This window comes from Seriola dumerili, unplaced genomic scaffold (assembly GCF_002260705.1).
Source record: "Seriola dumerili isolate Sdu_G_001 unplaced genomic scaffold, Sdu_1.0 BDQW01000147.1, whole genome shotgun sequence".
NCBI lineage: Eukaryota > Metazoa > Chordata > Actinopteri > Carangiformes > Carangidae > Seriola > Seriola dumerili.
Window position 1 is genome coordinate 752,615 of NW_019174402.1, and position 27,263 is coordinate 779,877.

A 27,263-nucleotide genomic window follows, 5' to 3' on the forward strand; every position below is an offset into this window, starting at 1 on the left:
AATAAAAGGAGGCACACACACAGGTCAAATTCTACTGTATTATCTTGAATAAACCACAATGAACTATTCTAAATCAATAAATCAGTCAATCAATACATTCTCACTTTAAATATATAATCATGTTAGAACAAACCAAGGAGATTAGATGTACTACTTCACAACAAAATAAGCATGACTTGAGAAAATAAAATGAAATAAACTCACTCAATGCACTCAGGAAACAAAAGTGAAATGATAGAGGGAAGCAGTTGAACTAAAGGACAAACAGAGAATGAGCTCAGGACAGAATAAAAAACACTCAAGGCACCTGTGTGAGCTGTCTAGTTAGCACACCTGTTCTCCTGCTGCTCTTCAGCCCAGCAGTCATGTGACCTCACGTCCAACAGTATGCGTTATTATTTAAGTAAAAAAAAAAAAAAATGCAGTAATCTCATTTGCATTTTCATTTTCACATACTCATGAGGGCGTTCTTGGACCATATTAAAATTAACATTGAAAAGCTGTTGACACTTAATTTTCAACGACTCAACCTGCTCTACAGTGTCATTATTCAAATAAAATAAGCAAACTGCGCCCACAGTCCATTGCATTTACATTTACATGTCACTACGCTCTTTTGGGGTCAAAATGAAAATGAAAATGCAATTTGTCAGTCCTCTCATCAAGGCAGGTCATCAGTGAGGATATCACTTCATTGTCACTTTGTCTGTCTGGGACAGTGGCAGCGGCTTGTTTGACCGGCCTGTGTATGAGACTGTGTTTTATATCAATAAAACTCAATGGCAATGACCAGAGGTAGGATTTAAAGATGAATGTATTACAATAAGTGATAAAACGCTAAGAGACAGAAGTCTGGTAGTTATTCTGATCCCAGTTCACAGCAGAGATGAAACCAGCTGTTGGTATCAGTGCAGACCAGTGGGCACAGGACTGACAGGACACAAATGACACAAAAAACATATGCAGTATTTTGTATTATTCCGGTATTATTGGAAACTTTGTAATCTCCCACTACTGTGAGTTTAAACATTTTTGATCACACAACAGGGATTAATAATATATGTTTATAAGTGTGTGTGTGAAGTAGTATAAAGTAACAGATTAGCTACATACATGTATTGCAAGACTATAATGGAAATTTATTCACAATCAGTTGTGGGCTAAAAAAACCTATGACAGTTATGAGTTATGGTTATTATTTAGACAGTTTGTTTATTTATTTAGCTTAACTCTCCTTAAATTGACCGCTGCAGCCAGCACGTTTGTTCACAACGCGCAACCTTTACTTTGAAGACGAGCAGTCTCTGTTTCCGGCTCTCGACTTCCTTGTTCAATTTTCATTGTACAAGTTGGATAAGCCGACGCTGAATTAAATTGTACGTGTTCATTCAATGGGACAATAACAAACTCAAATCGTTAACAGCATTTAGGCAGCATCGGCTAAAGAAGAACGAGCTCATAAACGTCAACATATTTACACACATATGTACACAAGTAGGCCAATGAAATTAGGCAATACCCCCTAAACTGGCATTTTTCATTATACAACGTGAACAACATGTGCGGGCCCTCGCCATACTATAATTAATTTTTTTCTTGAGGTCTTTGTCGGTATCTGCTGGACATTTTCGCTACTGCAGCACGCGTCAAATTTCTATCAGGCACTGTGCTGGCCGCCTCTCATGACGGTGTTTATGCTGACGAAGGACCCCCAATCGGCGGCTCGTCGTTGGCTTCCCGGAGTTGCAGAAAAACTATATATGTAAATGGAACTTTATCCATCTGAAATCTGAATCATCTTATTTAAAACGCCGGTAAATATTTTATTCTGTGAATCTGTAGCTTGTCCGTAATTAATTGGACATTGTATGCATGTGGAGTGCGCAGTGTGCAGCCTGATAATAAGCAAGAAAACAGAGGACGCGTCAAGGCAAAAGTGGCGCTTTGTATGAATGGGCTGCTCTTAGCCCGCTGAATACAAGTTAACATAGGATCCGAATTGGCTAAATGTGTGCTCAGTTTTACCCCAGGAATATTTCCAGGTGAAATAGGTTACCTTATTCTACCAGGCGTATAACCAAAGAGTTAACTTCGCGAACAAAAGTAGTTGTTGAACGTTACTTTACTACTTGCTAAGCTAACGTTTAGTAACGTCAACTAGCTAACGATAGCAGTGCCCTGCGATTGCTGGCATGTAAACAAAAACGTTTTGGGTCGGGTAGTTATTTTAACTCTCTGCTAACTTCCTGTAGTTTTATTTTGAGGAGTTTATTAGTTTAGAAAGAAGTTGTTTGTTCTATAGTACTACTTCCTATATAGTGTAACTCAAGCTCAATTTGATTATCCCTCCAAAACAGGCACCTCGTTTGTCATCAGTGGACCTGTGCGTTTCAATTGACTAATTGTCACATTTCAAATTTCTTCGGTTAAAAAAAAAAGTGTATATATATTTAAATTTGTCCATATGCTATTGGTTTCCTTCCCTTTTGCTACAGTTTTGAGCCAGGCTAAGCGCTCTGTTTGCTGAAGGATCTTGTGGGGAAGCTACTGAGAGGGAGCCATGTTTCTCTACAACATCACGCTGCAGCGTGCCACTGGCATCACCCATGCCATCCATGGAAACTTTTCAGGTGAGCTCAGGATGCTGTTGTCTGCCCTTTACTGCATGCCCACTCTTCCTGTTTGTTTGGGTTATCTTTATATTGAATATCTGTCTGTACAGCCTTCCCTGTTGACAAGTCTGTGTTCACATTAATTGATTTGCTTATTGGTAGAGTCTGCTTTTTTCAGTTTGGATAATTTTCATTGTTTTATTATTGACTAACTGCAGTTCAGGGTTGTGCCTCATTATTTCTGACAGTTGTGGTTTGGAGCTAATGCAGATTGGAGAATGTCTTAATTTCATCACATAAGTAGCCATTAGCACACACTAAAACACACAGGCCATGCTATGTGAATAGAAAGCAGAATTATGAAGAAACCCTGTTAAATTAATTCCAGGGCTTCAACTATAACGAATCCCTATCTGACACATAAAATGTGCTTAATGCTAAAATGAGTTGTTTGTGTTTTGGTAGGAACCAAGATGCAGGAGATTGTTGTTTCTAGGGGAAAGATCTTGGAATTATTGCGGCCAGATGCCAACACAGGAAAGGTGCACACTCTGCTCACAGTGGAGGTGTTTGGCATTATCAGGTCCCTGATGGCATTCAGACTCACTGGAGGAACCAAAGGTACGTACCCGTGGTCACATGCACTTGCATGCATGTGTTTGTGACTACAAACGTGGATTATATATTTAAGAGCAACCCTCAAAAATGTATTTTTACCCTAGATAGTTGATTTTCATGACATGGATTGTTGCATGTACATAGCTAACCACTGTTATTGAAATGTTCTATTTAAGTGAGAAGAGTTCTCCCTGCTTCCCTTAGATATAACAAAATTAGCATGTCTGACCTTGATGTTGGGACCTCACAAAAATGATTGATAAACTGCTGAATCGAGAGGGGAAAAGTATCTTTTTGTTACACGAACCATCTTTGACTGTTGTATATTTGTGTCTGTGTGTGTATTTGTAGATTACATAGTTGTGGGAAGTGACAGCGGCCGTATTGTCATCCTGGAATATCATCCATCGAAAAACATGTTTGAGAAGATTCACCAGGAAACGTTTGGAAAGAGCGGCTGTCGGCGCATTGTTCCTGGACAGTTCCTGGCTGTCGACCCAAAAGGCAGAGCTGTTATGATAGGTACGAATTACGAAGACATGATGTTAAAGGCATGTGAGAATTTATTTGTGGTGGTGGGTGGCATGGCGTGTGACTGAGTAGAGCCTATATATGGTAAACGCTGAAAGGGTTTGCATATTTGTATGTAATGAGCAGTTGACCAGATGAGAGATATTGCTCTTGAGTTTTATTGTAAAATTTTGCCTCACACATTAAATCTTACAGTTCACAGTAGTTAAATGAAACTAAGCGTTCTGGATGTATGTTGTCCTTCCCCTGTCTAGGAGCAATCGAGAAACAGAAGCTGGTTTATATTCTGAACAGAGACGCAGCTGCGAGACTGACCATCTCCTCTCCACTGGAAGCCCATAAAGCGAACACACTGGTGTACCATGTTGTCGGAGTCGATGTTGGCTTTGAAAATCCCATGTTTGCTTGCTTAGAAATGGACTATGAGGTGAGTTCATGAAAACTTGTGGTTATGAAGAAATTTACAGAGGATAATTACACACATCACACTGCTGTAGATGTGATGAGTTTGTCATGTCTCTTCTCTGACTATCACTGGAGAAAGATTTAACACCTCTGATCTCAGCACATTTTAACTTGTTAATTTACTTTAATAAGTAAAGCTTAATAAGCATTTTGACATTTTGTGTAGCAGTTCAAAGTTGATGCCTTCTCCACTGTGTCTAATGCTATTATTGAGTCTAATAATGGACACACTTTGCCAGCCCCTGATCCTGTCTGTTGATATTTGTTTGTTTCCAGGAAGCTGACAATGACCCAACAGGAGAAGCTGCTGCAAACACGCAACAGACGCTCACTTTTTACGAGCTGGACCTTGGCTTGAATCATGTTGTCCGCAAGTACAGCGAGGCTTTGGAAGAGCATGGAAACTTCCTCATCACTGGTAAGCGTTTGGACGCAGGTGGTTGTGTACATCAGGGCTGAAACAAGAGTTTTGCGACTTGTCAGCTGCTACAGTATTTGACTGGAAGCTGGAAGCAGCAGAACTTTTTCATATTGGATTCGTTTTCAGAATTTGCAGGCATAGCTGTGAGAATTTTTGCAAACATCACAGTGTTGTAGATATGATGAGTTTGTCATGTCTCTTCTCTGAGAAACTCTGGAGAAAGCTTCAACATCTCTGATCTCAGCACAAGTTTACCAAGACATTAACACATCAAAGAGCAGCATAGAGGAGCAAGTGGAAACCTCTGAATATAAAACAGGCCCTTGTGCTTTTGGGCTCCAGCTGTTTTAACTATTTTATTCATGATTCTGTAAAAGAAACACACCCCACTAAATGCTCCTCTCTGTTTTAGTCCCTGGTGGTTCAGATGGGCCCAGTGGAGTTCTGATCTGCTCTGAAAACTACATCACTTACAAGAACTTTGGAGACCAGCCTGACATCCGCTGTCCCATCCCGCGACGCAGGGTGAGTCCTTAATACAGAAATGCATGATGAAAAACATGGTTCTGTTTTTTCTCTTAGTACATCTTCCTACGAGCATGACTTGTAAAGCCAGTACTATGATTTCAAGTGGATGTTTATGTGGAAACTTATGATTTAAGTCACTACAGCTACTCCTCTTGTTTTTCAATATGTGCCTGGTATTTTTGCCCTCTCTAAGCACATTTATTCATTCTGCTTTCCTGTTTCTTCCTCCTTTTCTCATCTGTCCCGTCCTACAGAATGATCTGGATGACCCAGAGCGTGGCATGATATTTGTCTGCTCAGCCACCCACAAGACCAAGTCCATGTTCTTCTTCCTGGCACAGACTGAGCAGGGAGACATCTTTAAGGTTACCCTGGAGACAGATGAAGAAATGGTGAGCACAATTGGAAAATGCCATGTCATAGTTCATTGCCACTGGTTTTATGTTTATAATACCTACCCCAATGCATTATAGCAGAAAAACATATTGTGTTATAAGTAAGTCTGTGTTGTTTCGTAGGTCACAGAAATCAGGCTGAAGTATTTTGACACGATCCCTGTGGCAACAGCCATGTGTGTCCTGAAGACCGGCTTCCTGTTTGTGTCGTCAGAGTTTGGAAACCAGTAAGTTTAAGGCTGTACATCATCTGTGTTGTTATTTATTTCCTTGTTGTCCTCACTCTTTAAGTTTATTTGTCTTGCTTCTGAAAAAATGTTAGTCCTTTCACCCTTTTGTATGATTTCAGAGGTTAAAATTTTCTGTTGCTCTTTTTCTGTCAGACCTCTTTTCCTCATGTTGTTCTTCCTCTGTGTCCTTCAGTTACCTCTACCAGATCGCTCACTTAGGTGACGACGACGACGAACCTGAGTTCTCATCTGCAATGCCATTGGAAGAGGGAGACACCTTCTTTTTCCAGCCCCGCCCCCTCAAAAACCTAGTGCTGGTGGATGAGCAGGAGAACTTATCACCCATCATGTCCTGTCAGGTGAGTGTGCCACAGATTCAGTTAGAGGAAAGAAAGATGGAAGAAAGCAAGAACAGTGCAAGTCTTCATCGGCTCGTTGTTCACTCTCTTCCTGTTTTTGACAGATTGCTGATTTGGCCAATGAAGACACACCTCAGCTGTATGTGGCCTGTGGACGAGGTCCAAGGTCAACCCTAAGGGTCCTTCGGCACGGACTCGAGGTACACACACACACACACACACTGTAACATACATGCAGTTGCATGTGCACACACATACTCAGATGGCTGTGAAAGTGATGAGTTTTTTCATGTCTCTTCTCTGAATAAAAGCTGAAGAGTCTTTAAATCTCTCTGATCTCAGCACAAACAGAGTCCGTAGATTTGATGTCATGCTTTGTCACCATTGTTAGTCTTTGTCACTTGCTGCTTGTAAACTTGGCTCAAAACAATCACTGGGTTATTGTCGGTTGGCATTTCTGGCTCTGGGTGTGTTAACATTGTTACTTTCATGAGGAGTACAGATCACACCTGTGAGTATTTATATACATTCTGGCTGCAGGGCTTTCAAAGATGTTTCCCCAGTTACATGTGTGCACAATAAAAAAAAAAAAAAAATGCCTCAGCCAGTTGAGATGTGAAAATAGGAAAGAAATATTTTGTGTGGCACATTTAGTACTGAAAGTTAACTGGATTGAAAATCCTAAAATCTCACCAGTTATCTGAACCAGTAGTTCATAATTGTTCTGCTGTGTTCTGTGTAGACAAACTGCATTTGCACTTGTGTTTGGTAGTTAACACTTCAGTTGTTTATTTTGAGGACAGTAAATGTGAAATGATCAATATTCAGCCGTAGCGTGAAGGTACCCAGAGGCACATGTACAGTCAAACTAAAAAAAACAATATAATCTTTGGATCAGTCGTTACAGTGTCATGATAAAATATGTGATTACTGATGAACATTAAATCCTCTTCTTCCTCCTCTGTTCGTCTGGATCAGGTTTCAGAGATGGCTGTGTCTGAGCTGCCCGGTAACCCCAACGCTGTGTGGACAGTACGCAGACACGTGGAAGGTAACAACATTCCTTTTCTCTTTATTTCCCTCTTATATCCGACTCCCTCACTTTCGTCACTTATCTGTCTGTCTCTCGTCTCATCTTACCATATGTGTGTACATCTCACTGACCCGAGTCGCAGTGATTGGCTGAGTAGCATGTCGTGACCAGTGTCGTAAAGGCTAGAAAAGATGCACCGGTTAAAATAGAAATGCGCCGTCAAAATGTAATAATTTTTAATGATTTATAGGTCTGGGTCTGGGTAGGGCGGCGTCTTTGTGTTCTCTCTTTTTTTCCTCTTGAATTATGCATTTCCAAGAAGTTGTGTGGTTTCTACATTTTGTGAGTTTGCTCCACAGCCAGGTGGAAGAGATCAGTCATTAGGTGTGTGTGTGTGTGTGTGTGAGAGAGAGAGGGAGAGAGTATGTGTAAGGGACAGGGGAAAAGACGGCTAATTTCAGGGTGATGCTCGTGATATTGACAGTGTCTGGAGGTCCTCTGGGACAAATATCTTCAAATCCTTGAATTATTTTGTTTTGTCTAAATATAATTATTCATAGAAAAAGTTTAATATATTGGTATATCTGATTTGTTTTATTCAAAAAGATACCGTAAATCCCGGACTATAAGCCGCTACTTTTTCACACGATTTGAACCCTGCGGCCTTTACAACGATGTGGCTAAATTATAGATTTTTACTGGCCAACGGCCTCCGGGGGGCGCTCTAACGGCCTCCGGGGGGCACTCTAGCAGGAAGCGCAAAAGTGAGACAGACGTGGGGAAAGATTATGCGCCGAAGAAGACACGGTAGTTTTGATTTTGATTTTGAACTGTCATGGAAAACACAAGGAGAAATGCCTATGATGCGGCTTTTAAGTTAAAGGCAATCGATCTGGCCGTCAAAGAGGGAAATAGAGCTACTGCACGTAAGCTTGATATCAATGAATCGATGGGGAGACGTTGGAGGCGGCAGCGGGAAGAACTGAGTCAATGTAAAAAGACGGCGAAAGCTTTCAGAGGACATAAAAGCAGATGGCCCGAACTGGAAAACATTCTTGAAGACTGGGAGAACACACAGAGAGCAGACGGCCGAGGTGTTTCCACCGTGCAGATCCGGCTGAAAGCAAAAGCAATCGCGTTGATGCCGTGTTGGTGCCGTACAGGCAGTTTGAAAAAAAGCACATCTTGAATTAAATCTTTAAAAAAAAAAATCTTCCGTGTAATGTATTTCTGTGTACGTAAATATCTCATGTTACAACATGAAAACCTGCGGCTTATAGTCAAGTGCGGCCTATATATGTACAAAATTTATTTTCTTGTAAAATTTAGCTGGTGCGGCTTATATTCATGTGCGCTCAATAGTCCGAGATTTACGGTAATCATCTAAAAGTAAGGGTGGTCTCATCTGGGACGTTTCATTTTTGGATTATTATGATAATAATTTAGCTGCAAACTTGTTCCCTTTTAGCAAAATGTCACAGTTTTTAATGAAAAAGATGGCACCCTTGTTATTTTTGTAGTTCAGAGTTTCTTAATTTGGGGTTTGGGGTTGAGAGTAACTTCACAACCCATTTTAGCTTGAACACGCTCTCTTCACAAACTAAAAATACATTCTGAGCCTGGACACGAACCACTGGACACTGTTGCTGTTTGGCTGAGCTTCAGTAATGCAACCTCGTACAAAGTGACCGTAGATACTTCAGTTTTGTTTCTGAAATCTAGCTGGAATATGAATGTCACCCAAAGTAAATGTGTATTACAAGCCTTTATTAATATGAATAATGCTTTTGATGGCCAGTGCTAATTATACAGCAAATCACTCTGCTGTGCTGCCGTTTCTGTCCCATGTGTCTGTTTTTCTGTCATTTATTCATCATATGTAGCCTCAACACAACCGTGTTATTTTTCTCATCGTTGCCTTTGGGTTTTATTTTATCCTTTTTATCATTAGATGAGTTTGACGCCTACATCATCGTGTCTTTCGTCAACGCTACTCTGGTTCTGTCCATCGGGGAGACTGTAGAGGAAGTGACAGATTCTGGATTTCTGGGAACAACGCCCACTCTCTCCTGCTCCCTGCTGGGTGAAGATGCCTTGGTGCAAGTGAGTGAGATGCACCTTTTAACACAATTTTTTTTTTACTCATACCTGTTATGATCTCAAGATCGTCTCAAGTAATAAAATTGATGCATGAGCTGTCCTGACCATTTTATTTTATTTCTACTTCACAAATTTCACATATAACAGAAAAATAACTGCCTTTGCAAAGATTCATTTTAAATGTTTGTATGTAGTCATCACTTAATATTCCACAGATTTTTGTAATATTGTTGAGACGGTTTGTTTCAAATTAAAAACCAGTATTAACTTTGTTTTATGAGGCAGATTTAAATTTTTAAGATGTATTACAAGGAGTGTTGCACATGCACCCATAAATATTTTCTCATAATATTTCATGCAAAGTATTTAGAATTGGACACAGATGACTATCATTTAACAGCTTGTGTGTTCTGATTTTTTTTTTTGCCTTGATTTGGTCCAAAAAAGAGCGAGCATGTCACCTCAGTCCCAGCCTCTCTATTGGCTCTCTATTCACTTTAGAATCTAATTTAAGACCTTGCTAATTGTTTTCAAGGCTTTGAGTGATCTGGTGATTTGTTGGCACTTAGATCTGTCAACAAACCTCTCTTGTATTTCCTACGGTCACAGCTGAAACTAAAAGGTGACAGAGCTTTTGCAGTTGCTGCTTCACAATTGTGGAAAAAGTTGCTGTTAAAAATAAGATGTGTTCCTTCTGTCTGTTTTTTAGGCTTAAGACACATTTTTAATCAGTGGCCATTTAGTCCACTAATCTTTTATCTGTCGTAATGTCTATGATTCTGTATTTGTCCTCAGTTGTTTATTGCTGTCATTGGTATATTTTTATTTGTGTTTTTAAATTCACTTTATATATTAATATCCTTTTGTACAGCACTTTGGTCAGTTTAAGCTGTGGTTAAATGTGCTTTAGAAATAAACCTTACTTACTTAGTTTACTCTCTTGAACCGTTAGATTCAGGAACTGATGTTGGAATAGTGAGAAAAGAGTGATCACTATAGTGATTTGATATCATCAAGAAAATAACTCCGCCTTCTACACTATTTCTTTCTTTCCATCTTTTCCTCCACAGGTGTACCCAGACGGCATCCGCCACATCAGAGCAGACAAGCGTGTGAACGAGTGGAAGACTCCTGGGAAAAAAACAATTGTCCGCTGCGCTGTGAACCAGCGGCAGGTGGTGATCGCCCTCACTGGAGGAGAGCTGGTCTACTTTGAGATGGACCCGGTAAGAACGTAGATGTTTTTGTTTTTTGTTTTTTTTGTTTGCGCTTGCATGGCCAAGACTTTTTTTTATGTTTTAAGTTGAATATTGCTTCAGGGAACAGATCTGTCCTTGTCTAAACTGTCTTTTGCTTTAAATTTAAGTAAAATAAAAATTCTGTGTTTGGGAGGCAATAAAACTCAATCAGTTGAAAACGAGTTTGTTTAAAAGTAGACCGCTGTGTAGACTGTTATGACGCCTCAGTGTGATTTGTGTTTCTGATGCGCACATGCTCAGCACTTCATAGTTTATAGTGCAGGCTTTGAACATTAATCACTATTTTTTTTTAAAGTATAATTTTTTTTGGGCTTTTTATGCCTTTAATGGACAGCACAGTGGAGAGTGACAGGAAATGGGGAGGCAGAGAGAGGGGGAATGACATGCATGTGAAAGCCGTCCGATGCGGATTCGAACCGGGGCCGACTGCAAGCGAGGACTGGTAGCCTCTACACATGGGGCGCCTGCTTAAACCACTACGCTACACGACGCCCCATTAATCACTATTTTTACCAAATTGGCGTCTTAGACAGTGTAAACAGAATGTTTTTGCTCCCAAAAAATGATTAACTTCACAAAATTCACTGAATTAGTGTAATAATTTTCTGAAGAGAACATGACAACCAGAGGACTTAAATGTATTTAAAAGTAATACTGAAGACTAAAACTAAATCTGTCTCTGGTGCCATAATAGACGCAGCAGAGAAGTGAGATGACTGAGGAGTGTAATAGTGTTGCTCTCTTTGTTTCCTTCCTGCCCTCTCTGTAGTCCGGCCAGCTGAATGAGTACACAGAGCGGAAAGAGATGTCTGCAGATGTGGTTTGCATGAGCCTGGCTAACGTCCCACCTGGTGAGCAACGCTCTCGATTCCTGGCTGTTGGACTGGTTGACAACACTGTTCGAATCATCTCCCTGGACCCTTCGGTATGAAACGATACATAAGTTTGTCGATGAAAGTCTTTTTCCAAAAGTGTTTGGGGGAAAAAAATGAGTGAAGTATTGTTGTAGTCACCTTGTTGCCTCATATTCAGCCAATCTTGCTAGCGTGGTTTTAAGTGGTAAATCGATTATCTATTTGTTTTTTCATCAAGTAATTTAGCACCTAATTAATATTATCTAAACACACCATGAACTAGTTTGAAACCACTTTCATCTGTTTCACTGATTGACATGAATCCCCTCCAGCCAAAACTAAGCTGTTTAGTTTCTTCTCTGGTCAGTAACAAGTAATATCCATGCTTGTTATAATAAGAGTTACGCCTGGCCGTAGGGGAAAACCTGATGCAACATGAAATTTGAGCCCTGCTGTCAAAAGGTGACCAGTGAGGAATCCTTGGGCATTAAAATATTTGTTTTTAGGGTCACTAGAGAACTCAGCTTCAGGCCTCGGCCAAAATGATAACTTTAAGCAAACCAGACTGCTGTTATTTACCTGTCAACTCAAACAAATGTCCAAACTTGAACCTTGAAGAAATTAATGGAGCACACAAGTGGTTGTTCATCTATGATGATTGACTTTTATATTTGGTGTTGGTCTGTTAGTGAGTTTGGGAGGCTGATTTTAAAAAAAAAAAAAAAAAAAAAAACTCCATAGCTGAAGATAGAGAATAAAGTGATTTATTTAAGATTACTGAATTATTTGAAAGGTAAAATATAGTCCTCAAATTATGCAGTGTAATTTTGCTACAAACCATGGCTGGCAGTCTCATCCACCCTTCTTTCATCAGATTTAATAGGTTCTTTTTTAAAATGAGTCAGACAGAATATGACACTTTTCCACAAATTACCCAAGAGATGGAGCAACAGAGCTCCTTTGTGGGTATGAAGTTGTTCTTGAGAAAGATGCTGAAGGCAATTAGAAAAGCAATATGCCTGATAGTTGTGACAGTGACAACAATGGTGAGAAATAATAAAAATATTGACCAGGGTCTTGATGGATTTTATTTGATTAGATTTATTTTTAAAAACATGATGTTGCCCCAAACCGAAACTTTTAATTCTGACAGTTTTTAACTACACGTTTTGAAGTGATTCCACTTTAATCAGGTGGAATCAGCACTGACACATTCACTGATTACTTATTATTCCTGAAAGCTCCAATTAGCCTCAATTAACTGAAGCAAGAACGGTTTATTTTTATGTTTTTAAAAGAAGAGAATGTCTTGTTTATTTGTAGTTAGATTGTTTTGTATGTTGGGAACCTTGTGTATGTTGAAATAGTTTTAACCCTCTGAATCTTTATCATGTTCAGGACTGCCTGCAGCCGCTGAGTATGCAGGCCCTGCCAGCCCAGCCAGAGAGTCTGTGTATCGTAGAGATGGGAGGCGTCGAGAAACAGGATGAACTTGGAGAAAAGGGAACCATCGGATTCCTCTACCTCAACATTGGACTTCAGGTGTTTTTTCTCATTCGCTGACTTGATTCCAGAAACATCACACCCCCCATAAGACAGTCATATCTACAGTATATGCTAATACTGGCTCAGCTTGAACTCAGAATGACAGGTATTTTGCATATTCATGAATTAATAGTAAAGGCACATATAACACAGTCTCACTTGGTCACATCAGTTTTCAACTGACAGTGACTCAGAGACCACCATTCTGTCCAAGAAGCTACCTTAGGACAACTGTTGTGTGGTGTGAGGAAAGGGGTTGAGAATTGAGGGTTTTCGTCTTACCTCTTAGACCCTTTAGACACTGACTATTACTTTTCACTGAAACTTGCAAAACTCTGTTTTCTTGCCTAAAACATGTAGTAAATCTTTTTAGATGCAGTATAAGGTGAGTGTGGTACGGAGAATGGTACATTATGCGTGCACATGTGACGTTCAGGATGCATTCCAACATCAGCAAAGAACAGGCTACCATGAAACACTATTTTATTTTATCCTTAAAGTCACCATGGCTTTTTAAAAATGTTATATTTGTGAATATTCAAATTCATGCAAACAATAATTAGTCCATAGAATATGGTGATAAATAAACAAATAAAAATAGTGATTCCTACACTGAAACTGCATTATTGAATGCATGGGCAGGGACCACCTGCAATGCCTTCACAGACCACCAGGGGGCTGCAGACCACCCGTTGAAAATCCCTGTCTTGTGGGTTATTCAGGAAGAACTGGACAATATTCAGTTCTAAAAATATCTGCAACAACCTACGATGTCTAACCAGACATTTAACCAAGCAATTACCAACAATCCAGCGCAGTAGTCTGGAGTTTTAATTACTATCATGCAGTGATGGTAATTGACATGAAATTAAGTTATTGTCTATTTACATTTATAATTTTTGAGGCTATTTGTGACAGATTCTTGTGATGTGAATTATAGACCATTTCATCTAATGTGTGTGTGTGTGTGTTTGTTTGATATCCTTTCTCAGAATGGTGTGCTGCTCAGGACTGTGTTGGACCCAGTAACCGGTGACCTGTCGGATACAAGAACACGCTACTTGGGGTCACGACCTGTCAAACTCTTCAGAGTCAGGATGCAGGGACAGGAAGCTGTATGTGACTCATACTTTTACATATAATGAACACTTGGGGTGGGAATCTCAGAGTAACTTACAATACTAGTATAAATTGCCCACAATAAAGATGGTATCACAGTACAGAGATTCTGCGATACACGATACATTGCAAGACAGTCATTAACAATACATCACGATGTCTGTGGAAGTGAAGAGGAAAAATGCCCCTAAAAGGCAAAAAGCAGGAATCATGTATTCACTGGATTGTGGTGTCAGTTTCACAGATGAAACGATGCACAACAAAGTGCACAGGGTCTTAGTTTAGAGCCTCTTTAACGCACACACTGACTGCAATTTGTCCATGGCTACGTGTGCCATCACTCCAATGTAAAATGACAATAAACTGGCAAAAGGCTGAACTGCCAGGAGGCAAAAGAATTCTGGAGTTAAAGTGTTAAAAATAATTTAAGAACACATTTCTCTCAAAAAATAAAAACATTTACAAAAAAAACACATTCATGGCTTTAAAAGCACAATGAAATTTTATATAAAACTTGCAGTCTGCAGTCTCTGTCTCAGTCACCTTCCAGCTATAATTCAGATTCATTTATCATTTATTCATTTATTAGTCTGCTAATGTAACTTATGGGAGGACTCTTAACATAAAACTTTAAGCTCTAAGAACTAGTGAGGATTTGTAATTTCTGTCATTTTAAGGGCCAAACAACCATGTGATTAATCATGAATGGAAGATGAATTGTTGTGAAAATAATTTGTTGCAGCTGTAAAATATAAACTCTTTCCTCGTATTGACAGGTGCTGGCAATGTCCAGTCGTTCCTGGCTCAGCTACTCGTACCAGTCTCGCTTCCATCTGACCCCTCTGTCATATGAGACTCTGGAGTACGCCTCTGGCTTTGCCTCTGAGCAATGCCCAGAAGGTATAGTGGCCATCTCCACCAACACACTGAGGTATGGATACACACTTCAACAGTTTTGACATGTTTGCATGCAACTTAGGCAGCTTTGTTTTGTTCATTTGAATACCTGAGTCGTCTGTGGTGGGTTGGCCAGGAGGGAGCTGGGCAGCCGGCCTGAATTTCAGACTTCTGGGGTCGAGGGATTTACAACACTTGTTGCTTTTGTTGCACTTAACATAACGAGCGAAATGACACCGTAAATTATAGTAAAATGCAGTGGAGACTCTCACACTGAGCTGAAATGAAATAGATGTACATAAATTAGGGAAATAACATAAATTACAAAAACTTTTCTTTGGTTTCTTGGAGGGAGTGGGATGTCAGGCAATTTTGGGGTAACACTGACCAGAACAGCTCAGTGAAGAAACGTTAATCCATCTGAGATTTCCGGCCCCACAGTTGAAACGAATTTGTGACTGTCTTTTGTCGCCTCCTCCTCACTTCTCCTCTCCTTATCTGTCTGGCAGAATCTTGGCTTTGGAGAAGTTAGGGGCTGTCTTCAACCAGGTGGCCTTTCCTCTGCAGTGCACCCCCAGAAAATTTGTTATCCACCCGGAGACCAACAACCTCATTTTGATTGAGACTGACCACAATGCCTACACCGAGGCGACCAAAGCTCAGCGAAAGCAGCAGATGGCTGAGGTATGAAGTGCAATGTCAATGAGATAATGGTCTTATGATCATACTGGCAGAGCTAAGATCAGCTCCTGGGCCCTGACAGTTATACAGTCACAGTCAAAACACACCTTTAATAGCGCCAGATGACACAAATGACATAATGACAAATAACTTGGTGTAATAGCTGGAGTTTTGATGTTTTCTGAGAGGCCAGACTGTTCAGAGTACAGAGACCACCCAGGTTGAGCATCTGCTTTGACATCACACATTTTAAGCAAAGGCCTGAAAGTAGCTTACTGTTTCCATTTTGGTGATTGTGTTCAGTCAGGGTCAGCAGGCCGAGGGCAGTTTTCCAGTTTTTTTCAACATTGTTTATTACAGTGTTTAGCACAAGCTCGCAGGAGCAGTGAAGAGGTGAAATGTGTTTGGATTTAATTTGGATATTTGATTTGTATGAAAATAAAAAGGGCTGCCCCCTAAAAGTTGAAGACTTGAGTTGATAAAAACATTAAACATACATTGACAAAGTTAATAACCCCATGAGAATCGAACTCACTGAGAGGCTCCATGGTGCCCTGAAACCGCAGTGGGCTTTAGCTCAGTATCAGACCTGCCAACCTGTATGCATTTTGACGTCAAAGTACGCCGGTACAACTTCACACTCTAAAGTACCGAAAATGCTGGTGCTGCCTTTTGGCCATTGTTGCAGCGGTTTCAAAATGCCATAGTGTCCTTTCACCCAACCTCTCTCGTTATGTGATCCTGGTGCCCCTGCAGGAGATGGTGGAGGCTGCTGGCGAGGATGAAAGAGAACTGGCCGCTGAGATGGCCGCTGCCTTCCTCAACGAGAATCTCCCAGAAGCCATCTTTGGTGCACCTAAAGCTGGAGCCGGGCAGTGGGCCTCACTGGTGCGTCTGGTCAACCCCATACAGGGTTCCACATTGGACCAGGTGCAACTGGAACAGAACGAAGCTGCATTCAGGTGAGCAAGATCCAGCTCAAGTAGAAAAATGTTTAGTTTCTTACATTTGAGAGATTGTTGAAGTGTATAGAGAATACAGGGTAATGTCTGATTCTGAGATCAAGCAGGACATTTGTGATAATGAAGGAACTCTTCTCACTCTTCCCTTTTTTTAATCGTTTGATATTTTCCAGTGTGGCCGTGTGTCGTTTCACCAACACAGGAGACGATTGGTATGTTCTGGTTGGTGTTGCCAGAGACATGATTCTCAACCCCAGATCAGTGGCTGGTGGCTTTATCTACACCTATAGGCTGATTGGTGGAGGGGAGAAGCTGGAGTTTGTTCACAAGGTGGGTTTGACTGACACCTAATCTCAGATGAAATTATTTCTTCCTCCCTTATTTAGATTGATGACAGGAAAATATTTTTTTGCTGCATTTTTTTTTTTTCTTTTCTGTTTTGAAATTTATTTTTACATGCAATGGACTTCAAGGAACTGGATTACAACTTACTCACAAACTTACTCATTGACATAGAACAGGCAACAGAAAAGGGAATACTCATAACATTTATTGGCTGCTGATAATGCCAGTGCAAAAAAAAATTGCAGCTGTTCTTTCTTTGCCTGTAGGTGGCAAACCTTGTTTACATATTGTGCTGGTCTAAACGGTTGCTGCTATTGCCTATGTTGGCCTGCATGTGCCGATCTGCAGCGGAGTGATTTTGATGTGTCATTATAGCCTGACTAAGCAAAAGAAGCACAGTGTGAGGGAGTGAACGTGGAATGTGGCCAATGTGACCCTGATGTCAGGCACCTGTAGATGCATTTTGCTTTGGAGGTAGTGGGATCATATCACATTACCACGTAATGCATGGAGGAGGGTGCTAATTGTCCAGAGAAACTGTTCTATTATTAAAATGCGGATTAGCAGGTCATCAGGCACAACAGCCCTGAGTAAATTTTCAGTGATACCAAGCACTGATGTCACTACCCCTGGCATCACGCCCCTCTCCCCGGGCAATTCCCCAGAAACCCGAGCCGGATGGAGGCCATCAGGGTGATTCAGCCCACATGCAATTGTTACCTGATGTGGATTAACAGGGGAAGTGAGTCATAAGGGGGTTGTATTGCGTAGTGGTGTCAGCCACTTCTTGCATATTGGAGGAATTTCCCATCCACTTAAATAGATCTGATATTGAGTCTCTTTGGTCTAAACACACATTTTTACTCATGCATATGGATACCCAGATAGATCACAGATTATACATACTCAAGTACAAACATTTTTGCACAGTATTATCACCTCATGTACTGACTACACACAGTGGGACAGATAACATCATATTTTAGACCTAGAAAATGAAACTCAGGTTTTATGCAGGCTGTGATCGAATTAGCTAGCATATAGCCACTAAACCGGAGTAATGCGTGACCACAATTCAGCACAGGCATGTGGACATTTACCTCTACAGGAAGAACATTGCGATAACTGTGCCAACGTGAGTAGCACTAGTCAAACCAATATGGCATGCAGTGTTTCCCATGAATTACCTAGAATGTGGCAGCCCGCCTGTGTAATTTGTACGACCATTCACAAACACATGGACAACGCACCATGGGTCATAGTTGGTCTATTCTCAAATATGATATTGCTTTTCAGCACCAATCGATCTGACAGCAAGCACTAAAGATGGGTGAATTGTCATTTAGTCACTGCCCTGTTTTGTGAAAGAATACATTGCAACAAGGATGTGCATAATATGGCTCAAGTCCAGCTACCAGTTCCTATTACTGCACACTTTGAATTGCACTTTGAATTCTCAAGGTGGTAGACCATTAAATCAGCAAAATAAAGTGACAGGCTGCTCAAAAAAAATCGTCCCAAAAAAAACAACCAGTGCTGGACTCAGTTGCTGATAGATAGATAGATGAACCCTACTCCTCATGAGCCTTAAGCTTTTCTCTTGACACTACTGCTGACACCAAGGGTCTTCTCTTGTTTCATTTTCTGTTTGCTCTCTGTCCCACCTGTGCTTGGTGTAGGGCAGCTGTTTTGATAATGTCTAGTAACACTGTACTGATTGATAGTCCAGCTGTAATACAAAGCCAGCTCTAACTTTCTCTGTGATCACTCATTTTAAATGTCAGTGTATCCAATCTCACAGCACAGCTGCTGTCATAAACCTGCAGTTTTGTTCGTTTTATCAGACAATGTAGTAATCATGAAGTGATGATTTTATTTCCAGGCTCAACAACTACAGTGAATTTGGGAAGTGTTCAAACCCCTTCACTTTTTTCACATTATGTTCCAGCCTTATGTTAAAATAAGATTTAAAAAAAAGGAAAAACTGAAATGTCACACTGACATAAGTATTGAGAGCCTTTTCTATGACACTTGAAATTTAGCTCAGGTGCCTCTCAGTTTTTTTCTCTTCATTTTAAGATGTTTCTATACCTTTTTTATTGGAGTCCACCTGTGGTAAATTCAATTGATTGGACATGATTTGGAAGAAACATCTGTCTATATAAAGTCTCACAACTGACGATGCACATCAGAGCAACTTTAAACAGTTGCACTCTAAGAGGTTACTACAGCAGTCCACAAAACCTCCAGTCCAACCTGGAGTGAGCTGCAAAGGAAGTGTATCAAAGCAATGACGTGCATGTTTAAAAAATAATTGAGTGCTGACGTGAATGGCTGTCTCTGCTTCCTTTCAAAGGAAAGTGTCAGACATGGCAAAACATACTATAACGTCACAAGACACTTTGTGATTCTCCAGAAAGGAAATGGAATACTTTGGATTGTCAAATTGTGTTGTAGTTGTGATCAAGGCACATCTTAGACAAGTATTGAAAATGTTTGACTTGTGACCAGTGTAATCTTGTTTCAGAAATGTAATTTACGAAAATATTTCCAGTTTTTTGATCATTGAGTTTTTTTAGAAGCACTGTATTTCCAGCAAGTCCTACCGTAAGAACAAACTATTGCAAATGTTCTTCTTAAAGTCATGATATCCAATCTTTTTATAGGTCACACAACAAAAACTAAATTCACAGTTGTGGTTTAAAGTTCAGTATTTATTTTTATTTCAATGGCAGTGACATAGAAAAAGGGATACCTCAAAATAATCTGATTGGAAGATTTAAGGTCAGCAGCTTGGTCCCATCACAAGATTTGCTAAAGTTATTATCTTTTGCGGGAGCCATTTAAAGGACACAGTGTTATTATGCAGGCAGGTACATGATATTTTTTCTAGAAGTTTGCTGCATTTCATTTTGTTTTTAACTTTAAACTTGCATTACATAATGGACAGGGCAAGGTGTACAATGCAGGGGAAGGCAGGAACACAAAAACAAGTACTTCTCCCTGTAAATGAACACGCTCGACAAACCGAAGATGAATACTCTAACATTGTCTTAAGCTAATCTTTCACCGAGGCACTCAAATACAGGTATGGTGTTGCACATTCGTGGACGACACACAACAGCACTGCTGATAACAAAAGTCCTCGGAGAAACACTGATTACTATGTAAAACCCTACTACAAAGAGCCAAGGCCACTCTTTTCCTTCACACCTTCTTGGATCCCTGTTATGACCCAGGGGGATCTGTAGCTTATGTCCAAAGCTGTCTTTAATGAGACATTGGACCCTTCTTCAAAAAGGAGCTTTTCTATTTTGTAAAAAAAAATCGGAGTTGTTTCTGTTTAAACAAACCTGCATCTAAACCTCAGTTCTCCTAAAACCTTTCTGAAAGTAATCCAATAAGCTGCGGCTAATTAATTCTCTGTGTTTTGATTGACAGACCCCGGTGGAGGACGTGCCTTTGGCCATTGCTCCATTCCAGGGACGAGTCCTGGTGGGGGTTGGGAAACTGCTGAGAATCTATGACCTGGGCAAAAAGAAGCTGCTTCGCAAATGTGAAAATAAGGTAAGGCAAGGCAGAGCTGCTAAAAAGCTTGAACGGTTATTTCACTGTGTGAACGGTCTTGTGCCTGCAGTTTTATTGTTTTTAGCTATGATTGAGGGACGTTTTGGATAAGTAGTCCACATTTTGTAATACACATGTAGTAATCGCTTGTCACTAAAAATTCTGGCCACAAATTTTGATACTCAAATATAATTTTTTTGCCTTTTTTTCCAAAAAAAAAAAAATAGTTCTGTTGCTGGGAAAGGTAGCTAAAAGTAAATTTTAGTCTACTTAGCTCCATCCACACTAACACTCACAAATTTAAAAATGCATCTTTTTCACTCTATTTTGATCTTCCATGCATACTGTAAGTTTTCCACCTCCTTCCAACTTTTCACTGAAGCTCATCAAAGAGGTTAAATGTGACTGGAGCCTTTCAAAAAATGCAGATATAGGACAGTCTTTAGAAACATACTTCAGCTTTCAGCTGACCCCAGAGTTATTGGTTAGTGAGGGAAACCATTCATACCCTGCTACATAATACGCTTAGTCTTCGTCTGCCTTGTAAATTGAATAACTTGACACTGCAGCTACCACAGAAACAGGCTTTAATGGATGTAATGGTGTGAGTTATGCATGTCTGTGCCTAAATATATTCACTGTTATCCATATAAGTTTTAAAGTAATGCAATGTAAGAGTAAGCTAATAATTATAGACCACATAGCACAGTTGGGCGATTTGTTTCTGTCATGTCTCAGCCTTGATTCGATAATAGCTACATCCGTTTATGAAATGGGTCATTGTAGGAATAAATTTACATTCACAAAGCATCCAGACAAACTTGGTGTAGGCATCTACATGGTCTATAGTAGTTTGCTACTGTTAAACTCTAACCTGACACGCCAGATGGTTTGTTACATAGAACCGTCTGGGAAGGCTTCATGGAGACTGGAAAAGGGCAGGTCCTTTCAAAAAAAATACTTGGCAGGTGATTGGATGAACCGTCCATCTATCACAGGCTAATTTCAACCAATCAGATCCTGCATCTTCCCTCCCATTTCTTTTACTACCAGCATAGCCAGAGCAAAAACATCTTTTCCATTGAGAAAAGTCTTTGTTGTTCTTTGCTCCTCTTTCATTGGAGAAATACTTTCCAGTGCTGATATAACCAATGCTATAGCATCTAGCAGCATCTAGGCTAACCTAGGAGGCCATTGTTGTTAATGAACAGTTTCTTCTTGCTTTCATCACACGTAAGACACGCCTGTAGCTGCCAGAAGTTCCTCCGTCATTGGATGCCGATTGGTCCAAACCAATTTAGTTCAGCCACAAGTGGGAAAACCATACACTTAAGGAAAACAAAACTTTGAGAAACCCAGTTAAGGGCCATTATTGGGAAATAATAAGCTCTTTCAATTGCAAATCTACCTGTATTCACCAAATTTCTCAAATTTCTTATCTTCACTGTTAATAAACTAAATAAACCATTGAACCAACGTCTGTAACATCAGTAATTTCACCTTATTTGCTTGTAAATGTCAGTTGAAATGAACTTGAAGCACTGTTTCTTCTCCCTGTGAAGACAAAGATGCTGTTTTTTTTTTGTTTTTTTTTTTCTCCCAATCTGTCAGTGAATGATAGCACTGGTTTAAACTAGTTCAGTATTAAATTCAATAATGACAGTCTCCTGCTCTTCCACCTCCTCCTTTCTGGATTTAATATAAATCTGAAGCACATCCACTTTAAATTAAGCGGCAAGATGAAGCTTTCTAAGGACAGCAATTATTTGTCGGAAGTGCTTTCTTTTCACAAAGAATAAACAATTTTCATTTGTTCAACTATTCAAGTAACCCTTTGTTTACACTGGCTTTGTCACTCTCGTATACAGTCGAGAGTGTTTGACAGTTTCACATGGTTTGCTTCAGCAAATTCAATTTAAAATAAAGTAATTGGCATTTAGATTGAGGTGGGGTTGTCTGTCAATATGAGGAGTAAAGAGGTGACCATGCTAGTGAAGAAGAGACGAGCCTCGAAAAAAGCAAAAAGCTATCGGAGAGATATCAGGTTTGTCAAAATCAACAGTTGCGTTCGTTCTAAATAAAGCAGGTTAGTACAGGAAAACTAGAAATTTAGCTGGTCGACTGAGCAGCACAAGTCTGGTGGGTGAGTGGAAAATCATTTGCATGGTGATGTGATAAAATGGTTTAATCTCCTACATAGTTCTTTCTATCATGATATAAACCTAAAACTAAAAGCTTTGAAGCACAGAACCTGAAGAGCAAAAAAAAATGATGATAATGTGCGGCTGAAATCACTGGTTTTATAGACCGTGTAATATTCCATTAAAGAAATTGGCGGAAACTTTATGAGGTGGGAGATGCACTCGCCTTGTTTGTGAGGACTTGAGGGCACACATAGAACAGCTGCTGTTTACAGCGACAACCGCACAAGGTGCCTGTAAAAGGCCCGGTTGATGCCCAGTTGGAGTAGAGTACTGTTTCTGCCTGTTCTATTGCAGACAAAATACATGGCTTGCATTTGATTAAGGACCTCATGAACACAAGGAAGTGTATGTGCTGCAGCTGGAACACAGATCTGTTGGACATTGTACACCAGCTCATGGTTGTATTTCTAACAGTTCCTTCCTACCTAGAGTATTTGTTTCCTCCCTTTTATTGATCATATCCTTCTGTATTTAACTTAATTAGTTTTAATGAATAAGAAACTGGAACAATGAACTATGAATGAAGTCAACAAGCTTGTTAAGCTTGTAGAACAGGACTGCATGTTTCCCTTGTACAAAAAGTGAGGTTTCCCTCCTTAGTACACATGTGTAGTACCTTTTTGTCTTTCGTCAGCTTCTCTACCTGTACTTCATTGTTCTTCTCTCTAGCACGTACCCAACCTGGTGACTGGTATCCATACCATCGGCCAGCGTGTAATTGTGACAGACGTCCAGGAGAGTCTGTTCTGGGTTCGTTATCGACGTAACGAGAACCAGCTCATCATCTTTGCTGACGACACATATCCACGCTGGGTGACAACGGCCTGTCTGCTCGACTATGACACCATGGCCTCCGCTGACAAGTTCGGGAACATCAGCATTGTAAGTACAGGAACGAGGATTGTTGGGTGTATTTGTATTGGTAGAATAATTCAGAAATACCACTTTGAATTGAAAAACACACTGAGAAATTGAGTATGTAGTATATAATGGTAGAAGAATAAGTCACAATTGTCTTTTGGCAAAAAAACATTGAAAACATCAACCCCAGTCAAAACAAATTGATGTGTCCCTTGTGTGTCTTTCTCACATAAGTGTTCTCTATGGAGTTCTCTGTGACTGACAACAATAAATCTGATTGATTTACCCAGGTGCGTCTTCCCCCCAACACCAGTGATGATGTGGATGAAGACCCCACAGGGAACAAAGCTTTATGGGACAGAGGCCTGCTTAATGGAGCGTCACAGAAGGTAAGATTCGGGTCAGTGCTAAAGGTTAACCAGCGCAGTCAGTCAGTCTCCCCGTCGCTGTGTCCTCGTAGCCTAATGCTGCCCCCATGTTTTCATGCAGGGATGGTATTAGCCAGGATAAGAGCAGTGCCTCATGTTTGCCTGACGTAGGGCTTGGAGTTCTGCTCAGAGTTTTTTTTTTCTCTCATCAGACCAGCGGTCTCTGTCTACATGTGCTCAGAGTCCTTTAAATGCTGTTTGGCAAACTCAAAGCAGGCTGTCATATTTCTTCTACTCAAAGTGGCCTCTGTCTAGTCTCATAGTCTGATGAATGAAGTGCTGTTGAGATGGTCATCCTTCTGGCAGGTGCTCCCATCTCAGTAAAGTCATTTCTCCTGTATGTTCTACCTAGGTGCTTTCCCAAACTAAAGTATTTCCAGTAGGTGAGAACACGGCTCTCATGGACAAACTCAGACTGTGTGCTACATGTGTGAAAGGACAACAAGTTCATATGTCTGATCAGTTCGGTTTGCCTCTGGTTATTTCATACTCCAGTCAATTTGTAAACACATCTCAAGGATAATCAAAGCAAACAGATGGCACTGTACCCGACCATAATTTGCAGTGCACAGCAAAATGGTCTGAATATTTTTGCAAATGTAGAGTCTAGATTAATGGGCAAAATGGCAGTTTTATCTATTTAAGGATTAAATCTACATTACAAAGTTTGCAAAAAGTGAAAAACTGATTGTCTGAAGCCAGTGTATGTAGAGAGAGCAAGTGAGTTCTAACAGTAAAAAAGTCACTTCAGGTTTTTTAAGGTGTTTCAGAAAGAAACACTGTGTTGAGCCCAGGTTGGCCATGTTAAACAGACCGGCTTCTGCAATGGCTAAAATGTCATTCCTGTGCAGGACTCTGGCCTGATACACTAATCTGCCTTCTCCACCACTCAGACCTCCAACCGCCAACACACACAGACACAACACACACGCGTCACACAAACAGCACAACACCGTCAACCACAAGTTTAACCTACTCACAAATGCTACACAACTAGCACACACAGCATCACTCTTACCATATTTAAATCAAATATGGTCAAAAACTGTTTAGGTAGCAGATAGACTGGGAAAGTCCCTCCAATTTAGACATTATGACTTGGTCCCAGTTGTCTTTGTGACACAGTGTTTGTCCGCTATTTCTGCCGTAGCGCACACTGATAGACAATTTTGTTTGAATGTGGAAATGTACTGTGTCTGTTTATAGATGTGGTGTGGATGCCTGCATTTCTCCTTATCCAGAATTTTGTGCGTGCGTGTGTCTGCGCGCGCGTGCATGTTCACATCTGGCTGGTTTAACTTAATTACCCATACATGGCTCGGCTAAATGCTGTCTTACATTAAATTAGATGCATTCCACTTTCATTTGATTAATGTATCTCAAAAGATCAAGGTCAGGGAGGTACAGCTGTCTGTTTGGCAAAATGAAAGGACCGACTGTCCTAACCCCAAACGTCATACAGTGTGAGAGGATGATTTCTGTCGTGTTGTTTCTAATTGTCTCTTTCAATTTTAGTCGATGTAGGAATTCCATTAGTACGTCAAAATTTTCACACACTTTTATTGTCAAAACATATACAACTGAAGTAATCATAAAAATAAAAATAAAAGTTGAAGTTCAGGTCAAACATTGACATAAATCACACAAGGATCAACATACATGGGGCAGAATTTGCATTTAAATCAAATTTTAATTAGTGCATTCATATGACTGAATGAAGAGAACTTCTTTGTCACACAAATAGTCACCAATTTGGCTTCTCTAATGAGTTAAATGCAATCTTTCAGAAAACGGGAGTAGACCCGTTGGCTCATATTCATCACACTTATTTTCTCAGTGTTGAATTCCTTACCTTCTCTGCAGACATGATTTTCGGTTATTGTGGCCCAATATCTATTTTGGTGCTCTTCCGTCACGTGCCTTCCAGGCATAAGTGTTTGAACAGGACCTGGGGAGAACTTCCCGTCCCCGAGGCTGCGTTAATCTGTAGATTTCCTTTCCGTGGTTCTTCAACACTTCAGAAACAAGTAATGTGTGAATCTTTTGTAAAACTGCTTAGCCTTTGTTGTCCCAATGTGATATGTTGGAATCCCCCACAACAGCGTGTGAACAAAATATGCCTCATGTATTCTCAACATGATGACAAGCGGCTGCAGTTTTAGACCAGATGAAACATTCGGGGGAAAAAAAAACATTTGGGCAGTTTCAGTCATGAACCACACCAGTGCAGATGTTTTACTGTGGCCAATAAATGGGGAAAGGATTAGTCCTGTTCTTGATTTTTCTGTAACGGAAAAATCGGAGATCCCTACACAGCAGTACAATCCAGCTGAGTGCTAATAAAACACAGGCAATACAAAAGAATCAAAGATGAAGAAAGGGTTTTGCTGCACAGCAAAAAAAGCTTTTGATCAACTTGAAACTCTGTACTAATTTAAACATTTTCTTAGTGGAAGAGAAAGTAATGTGTTTTGCCCATGCCTCATCTGGCTCACTCGTGGCTCTACGGATCGCTATGTCTGATGCTCAGTCAGACATAGCCGTCAGATGGATTGGCAACAAATTTTTGGATATTGATTGTCACCTGAGGATGTATCCTACTGACTTGGTCCCCTTACATTTCCTATAGTGCCACCGTGTAGTTGACATTCAAGGTTTTAAGTGAAATGTGATGGATGGATTGCCATGAAATTTGTACACAAATTCACTTTTCATTAGGTCAAAATTTAGTTTTTTTTTCCTGGACTGCTTTTTACAACTAAATACCTGCAAAACTAAGGATATATCTATCATCCTAAGGTGGTGACTATGGTTAAAATTATGCCTGCTATAGACTGTTAGTCTTGTTTCAATTAGGCAGTTCAGACAGTAGGTCTGAGGGATGCACATGCTGATTCATCACAATCGTTGATGTGAGACCTTGGACATTAAGAAAGTGTGCCAAAGTTCCCCTGAGGGAAAGGGGGATAGCAGTGATGGTTTGTATACACAGTGTACAAAAATTGAATGGCTGCAGCAATTGAAAGCATAGATGGATTTGTCATCTGTTAGTGTTTTGAGGTTTATATTAATTCTTGAGAAAGGCTCATTTATCCCCAGGAAGGAGATGACATTGCTGGTCTCATTCAGACCTGTTGTTTCCCATCAGAGGGAAGCTGTGTTCTGTGTACGCCCGGCTCAGTTGTGTCTTGGCAGAGTGAATTTTAACTATCCCTAGTTTGTGCTTTTTTTTTAGTCTCATGGTGTCAG

General features: G+C 40.2%; 1 protein-coding gene across 2 annotated transcripts in view; it reads left to right on the forward strand.

Annotated features, from left to right (window-relative positions):
• Positions 1 to 1,722: 1,722 nt before the first annotated feature.
• Positions 1,723 to 27,263, forward strand: part of sf3b3 (splicing factor 3b subunit 3) — a 28,523-nt gene continuing 2,982 nt past the window's right edge. The window contains exons 1-24 of one of the 2 annotated variants that reach the window (XM_022749889.1): positions 1,723 to 1,814; positions 2,496 to 2,630; positions 3,078 to 3,233; positions 3,582 to 3,752; positions 4,016 to 4,188; positions 4,503 to 4,644; positions 5,060 to 5,172; positions 5,430 to 5,567; positions 5,694 to 5,797; positions 5,994 to 6,159; positions 6,264 to 6,359; positions 7,138 to 7,210; positions 9,144 to 9,295; positions 10,363 to 10,518; positions 11,321 to 11,476; positions 12,804 to 12,947; positions 13,943 to 14,065; positions 14,846 to 15,000; positions 15,476 to 15,650; positions 16,404 to 16,609; positions 16,783 to 16,939; positions 20,396 to 20,521; positions 23,395 to 23,607; positions 23,877 to 23,975. In XM_022749889.1, the coding sequence (XP_022605610.1) occupies positions 2,561 to 2,630; positions 3,078 to 3,233; positions 3,582 to 3,752; positions 4,016 to 4,188; positions 4,503 to 4,644; positions 5,060 to 5,172; positions 5,430 to 5,567; positions 5,694 to 5,797; positions 5,994 to 6,159; positions 6,264 to 6,359; positions 7,138 to 7,210; positions 9,144 to 9,295; positions 10,363 to 10,518; positions 11,321 to 11,476; positions 12,804 to 12,947; positions 13,943 to 14,065; positions 14,846 to 15,000; positions 15,476 to 15,650; positions 16,404 to 16,609; positions 16,783 to 16,939; positions 20,396 to 20,521; positions 23,395 to 23,607; positions 23,877 to 23,975 (3,264 nt within the window). In that variant the 5' untranslated portion in view covers positions 1,723 to 1,814; positions 2,496 to 2,560. The remainder of the gene's footprint in view (positions 1,815 to 2,495; positions 2,631 to 3,077; positions 3,234 to 3,581; positions 3,753 to 4,015; positions 4,189 to 4,502; positions 4,645 to 5,059; positions 5,173 to 5,429; positions 5,568 to 5,693; positions 5,798 to 5,993; positions 6,160 to 6,263; positions 6,360 to 7,137; positions 7,211 to 9,143; positions 9,296 to 10,362; positions 10,519 to 11,320; positions 11,477 to 12,803; positions 12,948 to 13,942; positions 14,066 to 14,845; positions 15,001 to 15,475; positions 15,651 to 16,403; positions 16,610 to 16,782; positions 16,940 to 20,395; positions 20,522 to 23,394; positions 23,608 to 23,876; positions 23,976 to 27,263) is intronic. The other variant, XM_022749890.1, reaches the window with a different exon arrangement.